At 48.6% G+C, this 20,182-nt stretch overlaps 1 protein-coding gene and 1 long non-coding RNA gene across 7 annotated transcripts in view; one reads left to right on the forward strand and one right to left on the reverse strand.

The window, feature by feature from the left end:
- The window catches only part of PRKCA (protein kinase C alpha), a 402,085-nt gene that overhangs the window by 24,971 nt on the left and 356,932 nt on the right, over nt 1-20,182 (reverse strand). For all 5 annotated transcript variants that reach the window (XR_006715123.1, XM_045489495.1, XM_045489491.1 and 2 more), the window contains one exon: nt 5,158-5,238. Coding sequence is in view for 4 of the 5 variants with exons in the window: in XM_045489495.1 (XP_045345451.1) it covers nt 5,158-5,238 (81 nt within the window). In the remaining variant the exon portion in view is untranslated. The remainder of the gene's footprint in view (nt 1-5,157; nt 5,239-20,182) is intronic.
- LOC123603952 lies at nt 8,964-16,864 on the forward strand. Of its 2 annotated transcripts, none has more exons than XR_006715129.1 (3): nt 8,964-9,081; nt 13,446-13,571; nt 16,683-16,864. It is a non-coding gene; the product is annotated as an uncharacterized LOC123603952 (long non-coding RNA). The 2 variants fall into 2 exon arrangements; XR_006715128.1 differs by lacking the exon at nt 16,683-16,864 and adding an exon at nt 13,742-13,967.

A 20,182-nucleotide genomic window follows, 5' to 3' on the forward strand; every position in this document is an offset into this window, starting at 1 on the left:
GTACTGCCTGATGAACAGCCGGTATTTGGGACTGAGCAGCAGTAAGGACAGTGGCAATAGCAGTAACACGTGTTTTCAGGCTCCTGTGTGCCGGGCACCGTGGGGAGCACTGTGCACGTCTCCCTCACTTAACCCTCAAAACCACTGTGTAGTGTATGTACAATTAAGCCCGTTTTACAGCTGAGCTGGTTGAGGCTGTTATTACGTGCTCCGGCCAGGGTCACAGAGCTGGGATGTGGAAGAACCAAGATTCAAGCACAGACATCTGACTGCAGGGTGCGGGCTCTGAGCCATTCTGAGCAACGCCAATGCCTCGCATTTGCTCCGGAGGGTCCGTGGTGAAGGATGGTCCCCTGGCATTGCTGTTGGTGGGGCGGACTGGGAGGTGCTCAGCTGCTGGTCCCCCCCAGCACCTAAAGAGGGCGCCACTGGGGCAGGGGTGGGGAAGACCATTTCCGTATCCTGTATAAGGAGTAGTGGTTCTGAAAAGAAACAGGGGCAGTCGCTGTGGCCTGACATGATTCAAGTCATTGTGTAGAATGTCTCTAGCCTAGAGACCTGGCATGATTTCCCAGGCTCGTTCCGATTGCTAGATCTCTTGCCTTTGCCACATGTCCTCTGCCAGTCAGCAGAGGCCACCCGAAGACCCACGCTGATGGTGCAGCTGCCATCTTGGTCTTGCTGTAGTGGAGTGCCCTCTGGGATGCTCCTGGGGTGCCCTGTGCCAGGGCTGAAGTGCTCCAGATCTCATTGGTCAGAGTCAGTCACGTGCTCTATCCAATCACGAGTGAGCCGGGAGGTACAATCCGAACATGTGCCAGAAGGAAGACCCCAAATATCTGGTGACCAGCAACAATGCTCATCACATCAGAAACGCTCCCTGGAGTCTTCTATTGAATTAAAACCATGTATTCCGGCGGGGAGAGGGATTCCAGGAAGGTAGCACCCACATTCCCTTTACCTCAATGCAAAAACCGCTCTAACTTTTCTGGGAGCTCTTAGGCCTGTCACGTTATTTTCAAATAATGACGCAACATTTGGAGTTTCTTGTTTTTCATGGACTGTTGCAAACGCTTTCTCCGTGGCTACCGGTGTTCCCAGATTAATGCCGCTGAGCTGATCCATCACCCGTCAGGGACGGGCTCACTTGTCCAGGGGCACATTTACAATGGCTTCCGGGGTGGCAGTCTGAGAACTAGCAGCTTCTATAAACGTCTCTGTGCCATATGTCCTTTTTTCCTTCTCTGAATGACTTCCTAAGGTAAAACTTCCCTGGTGTGGGGTTATACAGCTGCAGAATGTGAACATTTTTATGGCTCTTGTTAAGTCTGTCCTAGTCACCTGGGGGAGCATTCTTACAGGTAACTGCTGCTTAGGCCTTGGCATTGAAGGCAGGTCAGTGGTGAAGTTATAATTATATTCATTTGCCTTCCCAGGCACCTGGGCTACCGAGCCTGGTGACAACAGGAGGCAATGCGTTGCGGGGGACTAAGTACGTGAACTTTTTGGATTGCTTCTCTCCCCTCTTTCCCGCATTCCCACGATCGTTTTCAAGTTTCTACAAATCTGGACTTTGTGTCTCAGGCTAAGCCACCTGTTAATAAGTAAAGTCTTGGCTTGGTGTAAAAATGTTCTGACCCAGCGGTGCCCTGCTTAGCAATATGCAATTTGTGAATTTTAGACAGACAGGTGAGGGACGACAGTTTACTCTTTTCTAAAATGGTTTCTAAATCACTTACTAGTTCTGCGGTTGATGGGGCCCTGCCATGTTTGTCTACAGATCACCGATGACCAGTGGTGGGGTGGGAGAGCACCCAAGGACAAGGCAGGCTGAAGTTGGGGGATCAAGTACCCATTACCGGTATATTAGGAACAAAGACAAAGCATAAAGAACCCTGGTGGAGGGGATCTAAAGAAGAGAGGGCTGGTCCCTTTATGATGAAGCCCGGTGACCGCGTGAAGCTATGATATGCTCATTACAGTGCTGGGTAAATACTGTTTATGCCTGAAAGTAATCATATTTGTCAAGCAATCCAGGAACTGAAGAAAGACTCAGGCTGTTTATGTTTAACTGCCCCCTTGGCTGCTGACAATAAACATCGCAAATGAGGAGAAAATTGCAATAAACTATCTTTTCTGCTCATCTCTGGCCCTCTGTGATGAAAGGGGACAAATTTAGACCACAACCCCATCAACAGCTTTGTAATTAATCTCACTTTTCAATAACAGCGTCTATACCCTCTGCTGGGCCTGGAGGCTCCTGCTGCTTTGGGGGGCTCTGGGTAATGAAGGCACAGAGCCTTCATTATCCTTTCTGGGCTGAGTCACAGCCCAGAAATACATTTAAATTTGCACTGAGTCACAGGGAAGACTAAGAAGTGGGTTTCTGAAATGAAAACACTGTGTTTGGGGCAGGCACGGTGTGCATTCAGGGGAACAATGGCTGAGTCTGCCATTGTGCCTGAATGTGGGCTGCTTTTAAGAAACCCCATTTAAAGAGTGTCACCATTTTCAATAGAGATAATGAAAACTTGAAGGAATCCTATCAGGCAGGCTAATGGAGTCTGAGAAGCAGGTTGGGAAATAGCAAAAATGTGCCAGAATGTTTATGGAAACACTGAGCATGGGGAGGGCATCTTCGAGGGCCTCAGGGACAATCCTCAAGTGACGCAGGGTGTTAAAATGCACCCCCAAGGGGACTCCCCTGCAGGAGGGCAGCACTTCCTGAGCTCTCCTCTAGGGAGTGAAGTCCCCCGAGCTTGGCGAGGAAGGAAGATGGGGGTGAGAGTGTGGCCTGGTGTGCGTGTCCTGGGGAGGGGGGGGGGAGGGGGGATGCGGGACTTTGCTGCAGGCCAGGCTCCTGCTGGCCAATCGAGAGTCAGCTCATTTGATCTCTTGTGCAGCGCCCTTGGAAACAGATCCCATTTCCACCCACCCAATCTCTTTTGTTGACATATGCAAATGGGACTCAGTGAACACAGCATTTGTTTCTGGACTCAAGAGTCAGAGCATTCAAGTGGGACTGAGAAGGGGAACTCAGCCTTTTGTGCCTTCTTGAACAGCAGGACTCTGGGGGGCGGGCGATCATTCAAATTTTATTGTCAGAATTCTAAAGAGGGGAAATTAACTCAAGGGGCAGGCCCCTTGCTGTTGTCTCACTAATGGTGGTTCTGGATAACCTGCTTTTCTGTGCTTAAAAAAATGGGGGGTATTTGGCCTGAGATGAATATTTTTATTGGGGTTAAAAGCCTAAATAATCACAAACCATTTTACTAGCAATCAAGTCTTAACATCACTTCTCCGTTAACGACCAAATGCAGCAGGCTAATACCCTGAATCTTTTAATACCTAAGAGGCTATTTTAGATCCAAAAGATGTAAGACAAGGGTCATCAATGGCGTCCCACCCCAGAGGGAAAGCCAAAGGTCTGTGATGACTTTCATACTCTTAAGACCTGGGCTTCCCTTCCCTCGCAGACCTCAGTTCCCACTCCCTCTCTAGGCTACTTTGCTCTGGACACACCGGTGGTTTCCTGTCCTTTTTTAAAAACACGGCCACACACTTCCACCCCAGGGCCTTTGCACTTGCTGTTTCTGTCTCCTGGAATGCTTTTACTGCACATATGCACATGGGCATTCTCTTATTTTTCTCTGGTCCTCACTTTAGCTACATATGAGGCCCTCCTTGGCCGTCAATAAAATTTCCATCTCCTCCAGCACTACATCTTCTCTTCCTGCTTTGTTACTTTTCTTCTTAGCCTGTCACTATTCTGTATTTTCCTTATTTAGCTCGTCTACTGTCTCTAGACTGGGGGCCTCATGAAGGCAAGGGTTCTTGTCTGTTCTGCTTATAGTGATAACCATGCACACAGTACACATTCAAGTATATGCTGATTGAATCCACAAATGAGTCAATGGATGTCAAATGCCAGAAAGGGTGATTCCCCCCACCCCCTAGCCTCATCCCAAGGAGCAAAGATTCAAAGATTTCCTTGGGCGTAGCTCAGCTGCCCACCACGGGCATTTCTTTCCGTTTTCTCTAAGGCTTTTGGCTATGGAAGGTCAGACTCCCGGACATCAGGACTTGAGTGCTGGGAATTATAAAAAGCTGCCCAGGGCAGAGTTGTTTTTAGGTAAAACGACAGAGATCTGGTGGATAGATGCTCACCCGACCTGCTTCCCCTCGCTGAGCTCACAGGTACACACATTCTGCTTCCCAGCCCTTTGCGTCTCAGTGAGGGCCATGCGGCCAGCAGGCTGCAGGAAGGACAGAGGTGCACCACGCCTCCAGGCCTGGCCCCCGAAACATTCTGTGCAACTTCCCTTCTGCTCTGTCTTCACTGGCCAGTTGAGTAAGGAGGGGGTCACTGAAGGAATGTGAGCCCCTAAAAGACGGCAGGGGCAGTGCATGACAGAAGCCTGCCCTCAAATGACCATGTGGACAATGTAAGATAAATCCGTGTCGTGTGTTAGACTGTGGAGACTTGGGGTTGCTTGTTAACGTGGCCAGTGCGATTTGCCCCGACGACGCAGATATTAAGGCCATATATTAAAGAGCGCCAGCCTAGGCAGTAATCCCCCCGCTTATCTGACCTACGCGGCCTCCCTCAGAGAAACCTAGTCTGTCTTTTTTGTAACTGGAGGCTCAGCCTCCATGGACTTTTGTGAAAATGACAATGAACTGCCGAGAGTTAGATACGGAGAGATGGGAAGGAGCTATTAAAACTATTCTTCAAGTTTTACGGTCTTCTTCCTTTGATAACAATCGCGATGATACACAGTGGGCAGCTGCTGGGGTAATGTGTGCAGACAAACGTGCAGGGACCCATAACCTAACCCGGTGTTGAGATTCTGAAAACCTACAGAGGCCACTGTCGTCCTCCGCGGGGCTTTTGTGTAGAATATGAAAGCTACGTTGTCTGGGCCCCAGGTTGCAGCTTTCAGTGTGGGGTTTTTATGACCAGGAGATGACTGCTGTGCCTACTGAATATAACCCCCTTTCAAGGGGGGATGGGGTGGGGGTGGATTTCTCCCTCTTTCACCTGGGTTGGGGAAGTCAGGCCAGCAGCAGCCAGGTCCTGCTCCCGTGGCCCGAACCGAGCTGAAAGACTCCCATTATCCAGCAATAAACAAGCATGAAAACGTAGCAACCCGTTACCTGTCCAGCTAGCATTTCATATAATAGGACGCCATAGGCCCACCAGTCCACGGATTTCCCATACGGCTGATAAGCGATTATCTGTGGGAAAACACAAACATCGATTACAATTATTGGCGATCAAAAAGCCCGTGTTAGAACAGATACGTCAAGCACGTAGAGCTTTCTGCACTAAGCGGGGAGGGCCCTGCAAATCAGACACACCAGGAGCCACCACCCAGGAATTCACTGCCCAAAACCTGTTCGGGAACAGCTCCTCTGAATCCACCCGGAGAAACTACACAGCGCTGTCTGAAGGTTTAATTATCCTCATTGGTGAAAAACATTTGGACAGTGAGGTGGATTTAATTTTCGGAAAAAGCCAGAGGCCATTCAGACCCAGGGTCTGGTAAATAAGATCATCAAGCTATGTAACAGAATTTTGCTAAAAGTCACAAAGATGATGGCGGGGATAACGTATCTGAAGTTTTTCACAACATTTTTAAAGCGATACAAAATGATCAAATGTAATATATGAACCTTGTCTGAATCTTGATTCAAACCAAACCAACTGTAAGAAAAAATCAGGAACACTGAAACATGGTCTTGATGATATTAAGAAATTATCACTAATTTTGTTAGGTGGGAAAATGGTATGATGATTAGTTAAAAAGGGTCCTTTGTGTGTATATGTATATATATAAACCACATCTTTATACATTCATCAGCTGATGGACATTTGGGCTCTTTCCATAGTTTGGCTATTGTTGATAGCATACAACGGAATATTACTTGGTGATCACAAAGAATGAAATCTTGCCACTTACAACAATGTGGATGGAACTAGAGTGTATTATGCTAAGCGAAATAAGTCAGAGATAAATATATGATTTCACTCATATGTGGAATTTAAGAAACAAAACAGGGGGCGCCTGGGTGGCTCAGTCGGTTATGCACCTGACTTCGGCTTAGGTCATGATCTCATGGTTCCTGGGTTCAAACCTCACATCGGGCTCTGTGCTGACAGCTCGGAGCCTGCAGCCTACTTCGGATTCTGTGTCTCCCTCTCTCTCTGCCCCTCCCCCACCCATGCTCTGTTTCTCTGTCTCTCAAAAATGAATAACCGTTAAAAAAAAAAAAAAAGAAACAGATGACATAGGGGGAGGGAAGGAAAAATAAGATGAAAACAAGGAAAATAAAAGATAAAAATAAGATAAATAAAAATAAAACAAGAGAGGGAGCCAAATTATAAGAGATTCTTAAATACGGAGAAAAAAAAACCCTGAGGGTTGCTGGAGGGGAGGTGGGTAGGGTTGCGGGCATTAATAAGGGCACTTGTTGGGATGACAGGGTGTTGCATGTAAGTGATGAATTACTAAATTTTACTCCTGAAACCATTATTACGCTCTACATGAACTAACTTGGATTTAAATAAAAAAAATTTTTAAAAGATTAATTCAAAAGAAGTGTCCTTTTTGGTTAGAAATGTGTGTATTTATGAGTGAAATGCACGAGAGATGAAGTATTTATGGGTGAAATGACATGATATCTTAGATTTGTTTTACTTTTTAATTTTTTAACGTTTATTTATTTTTGACAGAGAGAGAGAGAGAGAGAGAGAGAGAGAGAGAGAGAGAGAGAGAGACAGAGCACAAGCAGGGCAGGGGCAGAGAGAGAGGGAGACACAGAATCCGAAGCAGGTTCCAGGCTCTGAGCTGTCAGCACAGAGCCCGAAGGGGGGCTCGAACTCACAGAGTGTGAGATCATGACCTGAGCCGAAGTCGGACACTCAACCCACTGAGCCACCCAGGCGCCCCAGATTTGTTTTAAATACTTAAGCAAGATAAGTGAAAAAGGATCAGAGTAGATGAAATGAGATGCCCAAAATGCAGGCAGCTGGTGAGGAGTGGGGTGATAGCTCGCAGAGACCTGTCCCCCGACTGCTGCCTCCATCGTTGTGGCTCTCAGAAGTACGAGAATAATCCCACGACCTGCCCTCATGGAAGAGGGTAACACTGATTTGAATTTCTAGCTCACAGGCTATTAAAACACTGGTATAGTTAGCTAAGGCACACAATCCCTGCCCCCTCCCTCCACCATGGATCACGCCCCAGGATTCCAGGTGAAGACGTCCCAACAGGTACTCAGCAAGACCATTCTGCCATTTTGCATACGCATTTGACTTTGAAACGTTCCAGGCTATTTTTTTTTAATGGCCCATGATGCCTAATGAAATGTCCTGGGACATAAACAAACCTTCTGCGTGTTTCTTCCTCTCCATGTCTTTAATGTATTACCAATATTTCTCCCTGTAGAACGAGAAATACAAGCTCTTGTGGCTTGCCTCAGTGTGGGCGGCAACCGCGGGATACACGCTTGGATCTGGCAGCTTTAGAGCTCATTTCCTTGACAAGAAAATGATAACCAGAGGAACCTATGAGGGGGCCTTCGTTTCTTTTTTAAACTCCATTTGCTCTTTTTTGAAAACTTGGAAATTGCACGCATACAGGGTATAAAAAGCCCTACTGAAATGAGCTGCCACGCGCTACCTGATGACGGACATTGACGCCTGTCGTTCTGGTTCCAAGACAGGAAATAACTGGATCAAAGCTTGTCTTGACCAAGTAGAACAACAAGAGAAATGCTCTTTGGGAGAGCAAAGACATACATTTGCTAAGCACCTCCTATGTATCGGATGCTCTAGGAACACTCTGGCGAACCCAATGTGGCAGAAATGATTATTCTTCCCGTTTTATAGGTGAGAAAGCTGACGTGGCCAAAAGTTTAAGAGACCTGCCCAAAGCCAATCAGTTCGTAAGTGGTGCCCTGAATATTGACATTTTGTTTTAAAAATACAGTTTATGGCTTTAAAAAAAAATTTTTTTTTCAACGTTTATTTATTTTTGGGACAGAGAGAGACAGAGCACGAACGGGGGAGGGGCAGAGAGAGAGGGAGACACAGAATCGGAAACAGGCTCCAGGCTCTGAGCCATCAGCCCAGAGCCCGACGCGGGGCTCGAACTCACGGACCGCGAGATCGTGACCTGGCTGAAGTCGGACGCTTAACCGACTGCGCCACCCAGGCGCCCCAACAGTTTATGGCTTTTAAATACATGTAATCACGCATACTGAGACCACATAAAATATTAATCACAGGGCTTCAAGGATTAAAGAGGTTTAAAATCACCGTTTTAGTAGCTGTACCTCTAACATTTCAAAAGCACTTGAATAAAATTTGTTCTTGCAACTGTATGAAAACCAGTCCCGGAAGTCTATTTTCATGAATCAGTGTTTTAGTTACTCTGTTTCTAACACAGGCAGAGCGGAGGCACCGTGTTGCTGTGGGAATTAATCAAGCTGCAGAATGGTGGGGGCTGAGTGAGGGAGGTCACGGCGTATTTCATATCCTCTCGTCTACAAATATCTGAGCAATGTGACCAACCAGACTCCTCTCCTGGGTGGCAGCAAATGCCACCTGAGTTTGGAAAGCTGTCAGAGGTCATGGGTATGGAAACCCTGTTTTTGGCCAGAATGATTCACAAATTCTGAAAGCCAGGCCCCTGAAGGGTTTGGTTTTGTTTTGTGTCTTGACTCTTATTATCAACTTTGGTTCCACTTGCTTTTTATTTTCTGTTTCCACAGCATTAAACTCTCATGACTCCTGCTGATAACACCCTCTCCTTCCTCCAGGGCTTACCAAAGCAGAACGTCAAGTGCCAGTGGCTCGTTTTTCTCGGCAATGGCACTTGGCAGTCTCTGGAGCCCGCCAGCTCCACAACTGGGGCCAAGATGACAAACTCATGCTGAATACTGCAGCGCCTTCAGCTGTAATAGCAGGCTGGGATTTGGAACTCGGCGGGAATTCTTCTTGGGGCAGCTCACAGTGTATCAGCCCTGACTTGTGCGCTCGATGAGACGGGAAGGTCCGGGGAGCTAAGTTACAAGGTACAGTGGTGCAACCTTACCATCGCAAATTCATTTTTATTTTATTTTTTTAAGGTTTTTTTTTTTTTTTAATATTTATTTTTGAGAGAGAGTGAGAGTGAGAGAGAGAGAGAGAGAATAAGCAGGGGAGGGGCAGAGAGAGAGGGAGACGCAGAATCCGAAACAGGCTCCAGGCTCCGAGCTGTCAGCACAGAGCCTGACATGGGGCTCGAACTCACGGACCACGAGATCGTGACCTGAGCCGAAGTCGGACGCTTAACCGACTGAGCCACCCAGGCGCCCTGCAAATTCATTTGTAGAATGAAACATGCTTTTCCCCTCAATGACGAGCTGCTATTAATAAATACCTCCGATTATCCAAAATCTCACTGCCCAAGGGAAATGGTGTTAGGGAGCCCCATTTGGAGATAAACATTTAGATACACATGATGTAGGATGTTGGCTGCCCTGCCCGTGAGCTGTCTACACCTGTGCTGTGTGGTACAGTAGCCATTAGCCACAGTGGCTCCTGAGCATTTGAAATGCAGCTTAGTGCAAACTCTAGGTGCAAAATACACACCAGATTCTGAAGACTTGGGACCAAAACCGTAAAATATCTCATTAGTATTTTGGAGATATTGTGTTAAATAAAATATGCCAGACTTAATTTCACCGGCTACTTTTTTCACTTTTAAAACTGCGGTTGCTAGGGGGCGCCTGGCTGGCTCAGTCAGTAGAGCATGGGCCTCTTGATCTTGGGGTCGTGAGTTTGAGCCCCATATTGGGTGTAGAGATTACTTACTTACATCTATCTATCTATCTATCTATCTATCTATCTATCTATCTATCTATCTTTAGAAAAAAAACAAAACAAGAATATGGCTGCTACATGCAGTTTGGCCTGCATTTTATTTCTACTGGATGATGCTGGTCTACACCCCCTCACAGGCTCCAGCAACCCACTCTAGTTCCTGGGCTCTTATTGGCCCAGGGAATCAGCTTTGGGTTGAGCACCAGGCTCAGAGACCACAGAATGGATGGTGAGGCTCTCTTGTTTCTGTCCCCACTGGGGATGGGAGCAGGTGTCTCTGGGATGTGTGGGCCAATGGAGGCTTGCGGCCAAGCCCTGCAGGGGGGCGGGGGAGGGGGGGGCTGAGATGGCAATTTGGTTCCCACAGCAGAGAACCTCACAAAAGAGAGGCTGACTTGGCAGATCTCCCTTGGGCACATGGAGGGTGGCCTTTAGCTTCAAAGACGGACCCCCAACAGGGCCACTGTCATTCAGCTTTACTGCTATTTGTCATTATGATCATTTTCCTTACACTTACATGAGCCAATTGCCTGGGGGAGATGTCAGGATGTTTCAAATGGCTGCCTGTCTTGTAAAAGTAAGATATGAATGAGCTTTCTTCCAGGCCGGGCACAGGACCAGGAATGAGGGGGGCAGGGAGGAGGGGAGGAGGGGGGGGGCGGCTTCTCATCTCTGACCAGGCCAAAGGCCACAGTTGCTGGAAGGACATTGCTCGGAAACCACCCACCTTCCACCCTCTGCCAGGGCTGCGTACTCAAAGGCCTCTCAAAGAGGGGGGGGGGCTTCAGAAGCTTTTGGGGGGGCAGCATGGTGAGGTTCCCGACGCTGCTGGCAATAGCAACCAAGACTGTAGGCAACGTCACCATCGTGGTGCTCGCTGTGCGCCAGGCTCTTTAGCCCGTTAGTGCGTTTAGCCCTTGTGAGACTTTTAGGAGACTTTTCCTCACCATTTCAAAGGTGAGGAAGTGAGGTTAAGGAGCTTGCCCAAGGATAGATACACAGCAAGTAAGCCGCAGAGCCAAGATTTGAACTCTGGTTCTCCAGACTCGGCATCCACACGTCTGACCTTTTTTCCAAACTGAAGAGCAGCCCATGACCCAGTGTGGTTCCCTAGACAGCTATGGCGGGAACTGACCCAAAAAGGGGTGCAAATGCTGAACAGGATCACAGCTGCCAAGATGGCCACTTACTTGGCTCAGGAACTCTCGCCCTGGAGGCCTGGTCTTAACGGGACCCATGAGATTGCCATGTGTGTGAAGAGTCACTCTCCTGTTCCTGATTGTACCCTGACTGGACTCGACTCCTCATTTTCACATGGTGTTTACTCGCCAACCCTCCCGAACCCGCTCTGATCAGCGGCCTGACCACAGAAGGCTCTCTCCGGGCTGCCATTATAAAATAGCACTGGCCTTTATGCATAAAACATGCTTGAGGCCTTTTACCGCCTCAGGGCAACAAAAAATATCTCTTCCTCTTATTAAAAAATAAAAATATTTCAGGGGTGTCTGGGTGGCTCCGTTCATTGAGTGTCTGACTCTTGGTTTTGGCTCAGATCACGATCTCACGGTTTGTGGGGTGGAGCCCCGTGTCAGGCTCTGCAATGAGAGCACAGAGCCCGCTTGGGATTCTCTCTCTCCCTCTCTCTCTGCCCCTCCCTTGCCTTGTATGCTCTCTCTCTCAAAATAAATAAACGTTAAAAAAATAAAAATATTTTAATTTTTTAAATATTTATTTATTTGAGAGAGAGAGAGAGAGAGAGAGCGCGTGCGCACGCATGAGTGGGGGAGAGAAAGAGGGAGGGAGACACAGAATCCAAAGCAGGGTCCAGGCTCTGAGCTGTCAATACAGAGCCTGATGTGGGGACTGAACTCCCGAACTGTGAGATCATGACCTGAACCAAAGTTGGACACCCGACTGACTGAGCCACTCAGGCACCCCTAAAAATATTTTGATGAAAAAATTATGGTTGTTTCGAAAAAGATCGTAAGTTCCCAAGGGCAGATCATGGAACACAAGAGGCCCTCTTTATGTACATGGTGGAAAACAGCAACGTGTCAAAACAGTCGGGGGAAAAAAGATCAGCTGGAGTGCCTTCTGGGTGTTCTGTCCCGACAGCTGGGACCGTGAGTTCCCGAAACGTCTCCTCCACTCCCTCCTCTGGGGCCCACAGACCCAGGCCACGCCTCTCCTGGAGCCTTGGCCACGTCTTGCTGAGACTGCTTCTCTGCCCCCACTCAACCCCTAGAGGCCTCCCTAGCAGGGGCCGGGCTGCCCTCCTGCGCAATGGGACCCCGCCCAGCATCACGAAACCACCCAGAAGCTTGTGCTGGAGAATCAAGTAGATCTAATCTAAGCCCAAACTGTGGGCACCACTGACCTTTTTTTTTTTTTTTTTTTTTTTTTTTAATTTTTTTTTTTCAACGTTTATTTATTTTTGGGACAGAGAGAGACAGAGCATGAACGGGGGAGGGGCAGACAGAGAGGGAGACACAGAATCGGAAACAGGCTCCAGGCTCTGAGCCATCAGCCCAGAGCCCGACGCGGGGCTCGAACTCACGGACCGCGAGATCGTGACCTGGCTGAAGTCGGACGTTTAACCGACTGCGCCACCCAGGCGCCCCACCACTGACCTTTCAAGTGCAAAATCCAAAGTGCCTGTAGGGGTGCTGGGTTGCTAAGGCTGCAGGGAGCCTTTGAGGTGCTTTGCAAAAGTGTCCTCAGGGTTCTGAAAAGGAACCTGAGGTTCAGAGTAGCTAAGTGGCTTGCTTGAAGGTCACTGGGCTGGTTAGCGACACTGTCTCCTGACTGTGTCCCCTTCCTACAGCACCAGGCTTGGGCCGAGCATGAGAAATAGAAAAGCTTCATGGTGAGTGGGGGTGAGGCAGCCGTTCCCCGCCCCTGCCCCCCACCGCCAGCCAAGAGGCTTCCCAGTCAAACACCTTCTGGGAGGCACGTCCAAGCCCAGACTGCCAACAGCCACTGCACAGGAAGCACACCGTCAGGAGAACGCTCTGAACCTGACTTCTCGGGACCAGCTCTGCCATGTGGGAGCTGTGTGACCTTGAACAAGTTGCTTAGCCTCTCTGAGTTTCCATTGCCTCAGCTGCGATATTGGAAATCAGGCACCTACCGGGTCAGAACGCGGTAGGGGATAAAACGGCCTTTTGTATAATAAACTGTGTTTACTGCAGGTGAGTTGAATGTATTATATGGCTCCATAATGCCTAACATCGGAAATAAGAAACGAATCCCGGGTATGGCAGGCAGGCGAAAATGAAATCGAGGCAATAAACGGAACCCGGCTCACAGGAGGACAAAGGAAACATTCTGCTATCAGAGATTATATGCATACTATGCATTAAACACCCCGAAATGATTGCTGGCACCTGGCAATTCTCATCAACACCGAACCTTCCATTCACTCTATCTGCAAATATTAGCTTCCTATGTGCCGGACATGGCTCTAGGCATGGGGTACATAAACAAATAAAACAGATTTTTAAAACCCCCTTCTCGTGCAATTAATTTTTACCAGAGCAGCAAAACTTCAGGTTTCTCTTTTTCTCATTCACAGACCCTCCCCACTTCCTCCTTCCCTCACTCGCGCTGTTTATGGCTAATTGCACGTTTCTTTGGACTGGGCACTCTGCTGGGCACAGGGATTAGGACTCGAACTAGGGAGACACAGACACGAAAATGGGTAAGTAACACTAAAATGTAATACCTTATATCAGGGATCTTAGCACATCGCGTGACAAATACCTGCTATGTTTGAAATATCTGGACAAAATGCATTATGTAAGTATAAAGAGAATTGCCACAAGATGAAAATGGCATGTCTGGAGTCTAAAGCATATACTTTCTATTTAGACAGAAACTGTGGCTCCATCTAGGATTGGAGAGAACAGAAAATGACTTCTCGAATGACAACAAAGGTGCTTTACAATCTATTCATACTACCCACCTCTTCTCCATCCCTGATGGCTCACTTTATGGGAACAGAGAGTGAACAGCAGGACAACTGAAGTCCTGCTCCCCCAAAAGGTCGTAAGCGGAACACCTGGCACTAAAATGCTTTGTAATGATTAACACTGGCTTTAAAGAGCATCTCCTACAAAAGGGATGAAGGAAGAAAGGAAGGAAGGAAGGAAGGAAGGAAGGAAGGAAGGAAGGAAGGAAGGAAAGAGGGAGGGAGGGAGGGAGAAGCAAAGCCTGGAGGGAGACCAAGCCTGGTGATTACAGACTTCCTTTCCAGGTCTATCCCTGACTTTCATTTAGCAGAGAAAGACCAGAAGCTATATATCTTTTAATTAATAAAATAAAAAAAATTTTTTTTTAATGTTTATTTATTTTTGAGAGAGAGACAGAGTGTGAGAGGTGGAGGGGCAGAGCGAGAGAAGGAGTCACAGAATCCGAAGCAGGCTCCAGGCTCTGAGCTCTCAGCACAGAGCCCAATGCGGGGCTCGAACTCACGGACTGTGAGATCATAACCTGAGCTGAAGTCGGACGTTTAACCAACTGAGCCACCCAGAGGCCCCATTAATTAATAAAAATTATTAAAGTTTTAAAATTAATGGGGTGTCTGGGTGGCTCAGTCAGTCAGGCATCCAACTTTGGCTCAGGTCATGATCTTATGGTTTGTGAGTTTGAGCCCTGTGTCGGGCTCCGTGCTGACAGCTCAGAGCCTGGAGCCTGCTTCAGATTCTGTGTCTCCCTCTCTGACCCTCCCCTGCTCGTGCTCTCTCTCTCAAAAATAAATAAGCATTAAAGGTTTTAAATTATATTTTTAATGTTTATTTGTTTTTGAGAGAAAGAGAGAGAGAGAACAAGTGAATGTGGGGGTAGGATAAAGAGAGAGGGAGAGAGAGAGAGAATCCCAAGCAGGCTCTGCACTGTCAGCACAGAGCCCGACGCAGGGTTCAAACTCATGAACCATGAGATCATGACCTGAGCCAAAATCAAGAGTTGGATGTTTAACAGACTAAGCCACCCAGGTGCCCCCATTAATACATTTTTTAAAAAAGTTTTAGGGTCACGGCAAAACTGAGCAGACTGTACAGGGTTCCCATATACTCCATCCGCCCACGTGCAGTCTACCCCCCACCCCCCGCCCCCCATGAATAGCCCTCACCAGAGTGGTATGTTTGTTACAACGGATAAACTACATTGTTGCATTATCCTCATCCAGAGTTTAGCTGGGGTTCACTCTTGGCATTGTGCATTCCACGGGTTTTTGAAAACGGATCGTGACATGTATTGGCCACTGTAGTATTGCACACAATTTCACTGCCTGTGCCATCTGTTCTGCCTCCTTCTCCACTAACCCATGGCCGCCACTCATCTTTTATATTGTCTCCATAGCTCTGCCTTTTCCACTGTGTCATAGAGGCAGAATCAAACAGCGTGCACCCTTTTCAGATCGGCTTCTTTCACGTAGCGATACCCACTTAAGGTTCCTCCAGGTCTTTTCACGGCTTGACAGTTCATTTCTTTTTAGGGCTGGATAATATTCCATTATGTAGCTGCATCACGGTTTAGTTAGCCGTTCACCTGCTGAGGGGCACCTTGGTTGCCTCCAAATTTTGGCAATTGTGGATAAAGTGGTTGCAAACCTCCGTGTGCAGGCTTTGTGCGGACATAAGTTAGGCAGAAGTTTGCATAAGGTGCATGACTGATGGATTGTATGGTAAAGACTATGTTTAGCTTTGTCAGAAACTGCGGGACTGTCTTCCAAAGTAGCTGGGCCGATTCTGAGGGAGCCACAAGCAAAATTGTGAATGAAGTGCCCACCTTTCCAGGCTGCAAAAAAATACCCCTGCACCTGGCATTTCTTTCCCTCTGGGATGTGTGCTACTGAGTTGTGGCAGGTGATCTGTGACCCTTGAGGCAGGCATTCATGCTGAATTAATTACACGTGGGAAAGTGTTCCCGCTTCAAGTCTTTGTGATTCTTCCCAGGAAACGCTAATCTCCTGCTTGGGCTAATCTCTCTCTAGCTCCTTGGTAACACGTGCTGGTCACAGAAGAAATCAGCGCGGTGACAATGAAACGAGTCTGGGAACACATCCGCCTAATTGACTTGGTCACCTTACCTCTTTAGCACAACGTCTATAATCCCTTGTTACGCCGAAGAAATCAAACACCTCTTTAGACACTCTCCTCCCAACCTGATGTTTTCAAGAACCTTCTCAACAGTGAGATACATCCTGATACTAACTATAATAGAGGCCAAACTGGAATCAGAGCTACCCCTGACCATAGTCCTTAGGCCACATTGTGCCGGGCACTACTGTTTACCCCTGGGGAAGTTGAGGCACAAGGAAGCTCTGGTGCAGTGACACACAGTGAGTAACACAGCAGAGCCCGGACTCAGCTTGGCTCTTGTGTCCCCGCTCTCCTCTGCAAGCAGGAGCTGGGAATGGGACAAGGTCATCTGAGACACTGTCTTTGACCTTGAGACCTTCATTCATTCCTCCTGCCTGTTTTGCTTCGTAAGAGAGACGATGACGTTGACCGTGACTATATAAAATACATCTTGGTTTATGACATGCTTTACCTGGCCTAAATGCAGGACTCCATACTGGCCCAGGATGGGTCCACCTCTAACATTTGGGGGATGCCAGGGGACACTGGGACAAGAGTGACGGAGGCCCACATACTGAACAAGTGTCTGAATACACGTGTTACAAACCAACGGTTACATGTTCTCTCCTACCACCTTGACCAATATGTCTTCCTGTATCGGTCAGCTCAGGCTGCTGGAACAGAATACCAGAGACTGACTGCCTTAAATCACATTCGTTTTCTCATAGGTCTGCAGGCTGGACATTCAAGACCAAGGTGCCTGCTGGCACAGTTGCTCTCTCATGGAACCTTCTCTCCTTGGCTACAGCCAGCCTCCTCCTCCAGGTGTCTCACCCAGCCTTTCCTCTGTGAGGGTGTGCTTCTGCTGTCTCCTGGTCTTTCTGTAAGGACGTCAGTCCTATCAGCTCAGGGCCCCACTCTGAAGGACCTCATTTAACCTTAACTACATTCTTAAAGGCCCTATATCTCTGCATATAGTCACATGGGGGGGTTAGGGAGCAGCCTGGGTTTTGTGGGGATAGAAGTTGGTCCATAATGCTTCTCAACTGCCTGGGGGGCAGGATGGACCCCTTAGATTCCACCCACTTCTCTTCTTAGTCTTTTGTCACATCTATGAGGACCCTGTGCACCCTGACCTGCACGTCCTAGCTCTGTCCTCCTGTCCCCTGTATACAGCCACCACTGGCCTCTCCATCGTATACAGGAGTCAGGGCAGTGTCCCTAGGAAAAATGGATCTTAGAGAGAGGCCCGTGTAGGTCATGGAAGGGAGTTCCCAGGTCCCCAGGGGCATGTCCCCCAGCCCTACAGCACCTCTAACCCTATGTGGAGCGCTAAGGCTGGAGGAGGGCCAGGGGAGAACCCTCTGAAGTCGGAGGTGGCAACCTCCAGCCTGCGGGCCAACTCCGGCCTGCTCCCGTTTGTGTACGACCTGCCTGTGAACAAATGCAAGATGAAAAAAATGTAAAAAAAAACAAAAAACAAAAAACAAAAAAACAAAACAAAAAAAAACTACCAGCCTTGTGGCAAGAACAGCTCAATTCTGCCTCTTGGAAAGCTCAAAGCCTGAAACGTTTATCCTCTAGCCCTTAGCAGAAGAAGTCTGCTGATCTCAGCTCTAAAACACAGAGCAGGGACCCCTGGGTCCCTCAGCACCTTTGAGAGATACCCTTTCCACGTGCTGTATTGAGGAACTTCCACTGGGCAACACAGAGCTCAAAACCAGCTGCCTCCAAAAGCCACAGTGACCCCTCCCATCCCCCCTCAGGGTGACAATGCCACCCCTCCCACCAACAGACAGAATTTATAGCACCTCCCTTAGAATCTGGGCGTGCTCTGGGCCTTGCTTTGACTTACAGGATGTGGTTGAAGGGACACAGTTAAGCTCCAGGTGTTGCTTAAGGGGACTTATGGCTTCTGTTTTTGCCCTCTTGGGAACCAGCCACCGTGCTGAGAAGCTCTGGATAAACTACTCAATGGTGACAGATCTCATGGAAAGACAGACGACACAGAGAAGAACCCATGGGGCCTTGGCCAATGGCCAACAACCCAAGGACATCTTGGATTCTCCAGGGCCACAGAGCCAATGGTAGCCAATGCCCCCAGAAGCAGTGAGGAGTCAGGCCTGCCGAGTCCTGCCTGAGGTTCTGACCCAGAGAGTCACAGCATTCACATGGTTGTTGTTCTAAGCCATGAAGTTTGGGGGCAGTCACACAGCAATGGATAATTGAAACAACTGTCAAATAACAGACCAAAAAAAATGTATGGGGGGCTTCCGCTGAGGCAGCCAGGGCAAAACTCACGTAATCTTCGAAGTCATACTCTGAGGGTGATACTGATGATCCCCATTTTACAGATGTCACCCCATATTCTTAAAAGAGCAGAACTGCAGCCAGAGCTCACTATACAATGTTGCAGAAAAAGCCACCTGAAATCAAACAGGAAGCTTCCCCTCAGGGGTGGACGGTCTGCATGGGGCCAAAACACAGTAAAAAGGAATCAGTCCAGAATCAAACGTATCATCACCTGCCTGCTAGTCCCTCTCCAAGTGCTTCTCAACTCAGTCACAGCACCCGTCACCGGTCTCTCTCAGGGCAGTGGACGGGGGTGGCTGGTGCTGGGAAATCAGACAAGATCCAGAGTCTGGTGCCCATGTGGGACCCTCCCTACCTCAGGCCTTCTCTGCTGAACAGGGAGCTGTTCCAAATGTTCACTGTGTATCTGAACAAAATAACTACTTGTGCAGTAAAGGAATGACCTAGGAATTAGGAATCAATCCTGCGCCCGTGGGAGCTTTATTAGTTGGAATAAAAGACTACCGAGAATGGGGAGGTCTCACAGTCTGGTGGTCTTTCTAGAGGCGTTTGGTAACAGGGCAGTAAGCGACAGACTGAGGGCAGAACCTGGCCACTGATGGCATTAGGGCAGCCGATCCGCCCTTGATGGCCCAGGGTCCCTGCCCTGCCACTCGCTATCTATGAGGCCTGGGCAGGTCACCTGTCCTCTCCGTTGTCTCCTGTCCCTTGTCTGTAAAACTGGGGTAACACCACTCGCCTCAGAGGCCTAGTGTAAGGTTTCAGCAGGACAACAGACGTAAGCGCGTAGTACGCAGGAGGGAATGAGTCGGTGTCGGTCATCACTCTCAAGATACGCCCCCCTCCATTGCAAAGTAAGAGGTGAAATAAGATGTCAGGAATCTCTGACCCATTTTTACGGGACTTATTTATTTATTGTTATTAAAAATTTTTTTTTAATATTTTTGAGAGAGAGAGAGAGAGAGAGAGAGAGGCAGAGCATGAGTGGGGGAGAGGCAGAGAGAGAGGGAGGCCCAGAATGAAGCAGGGTCCAGGCTCCGAGCCGTTGGCACAGAGCCCAACGCGGGGCTCGAACCCACGAACCGTGAGATCGTGACCTAAGTTGGACGCTTACCCGACTGAGCCCCCAGGCGCCCCTGTTTTTACAGGATTTTAACAGCTCCCCGAATGAAAGGCCAATGAATGCAGCCACAGCACACGGGGAACCCCATGAGGGCTCTGCAAACAAGTCTGGGGACTGAGGGCAGCTTCTTTGCAGTGATGGAGTGAGGCACTCGTGGGGTAACCTGAGCCAACCTCTGCAGTCCCCTTCTCCGGGGAGAACAGCCACTACAAGGGGCAGCAGACCGGCCCTGGGTTCAAGCCCAGGTCTGCCCTGAATTGGGGCCGAAGGAAAAAATGACCACATCTCGTTGCACCTTGGGCTCATCAACTGGAAAACAGAGCCACTGACACCAACCTCGTAGAGCTAACTTAAATAGAAGACAGAATCAGCGAGGTGCTCTGCCTTGGGTCTAGCTAACCCACGAGAAGCTGGCTTATCTCAAGGAAGAACCGGAAGGAAGTCAGGAAGAAGGATGGGGCCCGCAGAGGCCTCGGGGACCACAATGTCACAGAGGGGGCCAAGGGCTCCGGAGAACAGGGCTACGCTGATAAAACCCTGAGGCCAGGTGAACTAAGAGACAGAGCTGCAGGGAGATGATAACATATGTGAGACGATATAACTAGCATAATTCCTGGAAAGGATCTGAGGACAGTCACACAATTTAAGAAGAACCACCCAAAGGAAAGCCTGGTCTTGGCTCTTTAAATATTTCTTGGGGAAGGCGGCTGCTTCATGTTCTTTTGCAAAGCCAGAGGCATCGGACCGTGACATTGCACAGAGGGGGCACTGGCCCCCGAAAGCAAGCAAGCC

The sequence above is a fragment of the Leopardus geoffroyi genome, chromosome E1 (genome assembly GCF_018350155.1).
Source record: "Leopardus geoffroyi isolate Oge1 chromosome E1, O.geoffroyi_Oge1_pat1.0, whole genome shotgun sequence".
NCBI lineage: Eukaryota > Metazoa > Chordata > Mammalia > Carnivora > Felidae > Leopardus > Leopardus geoffroyi.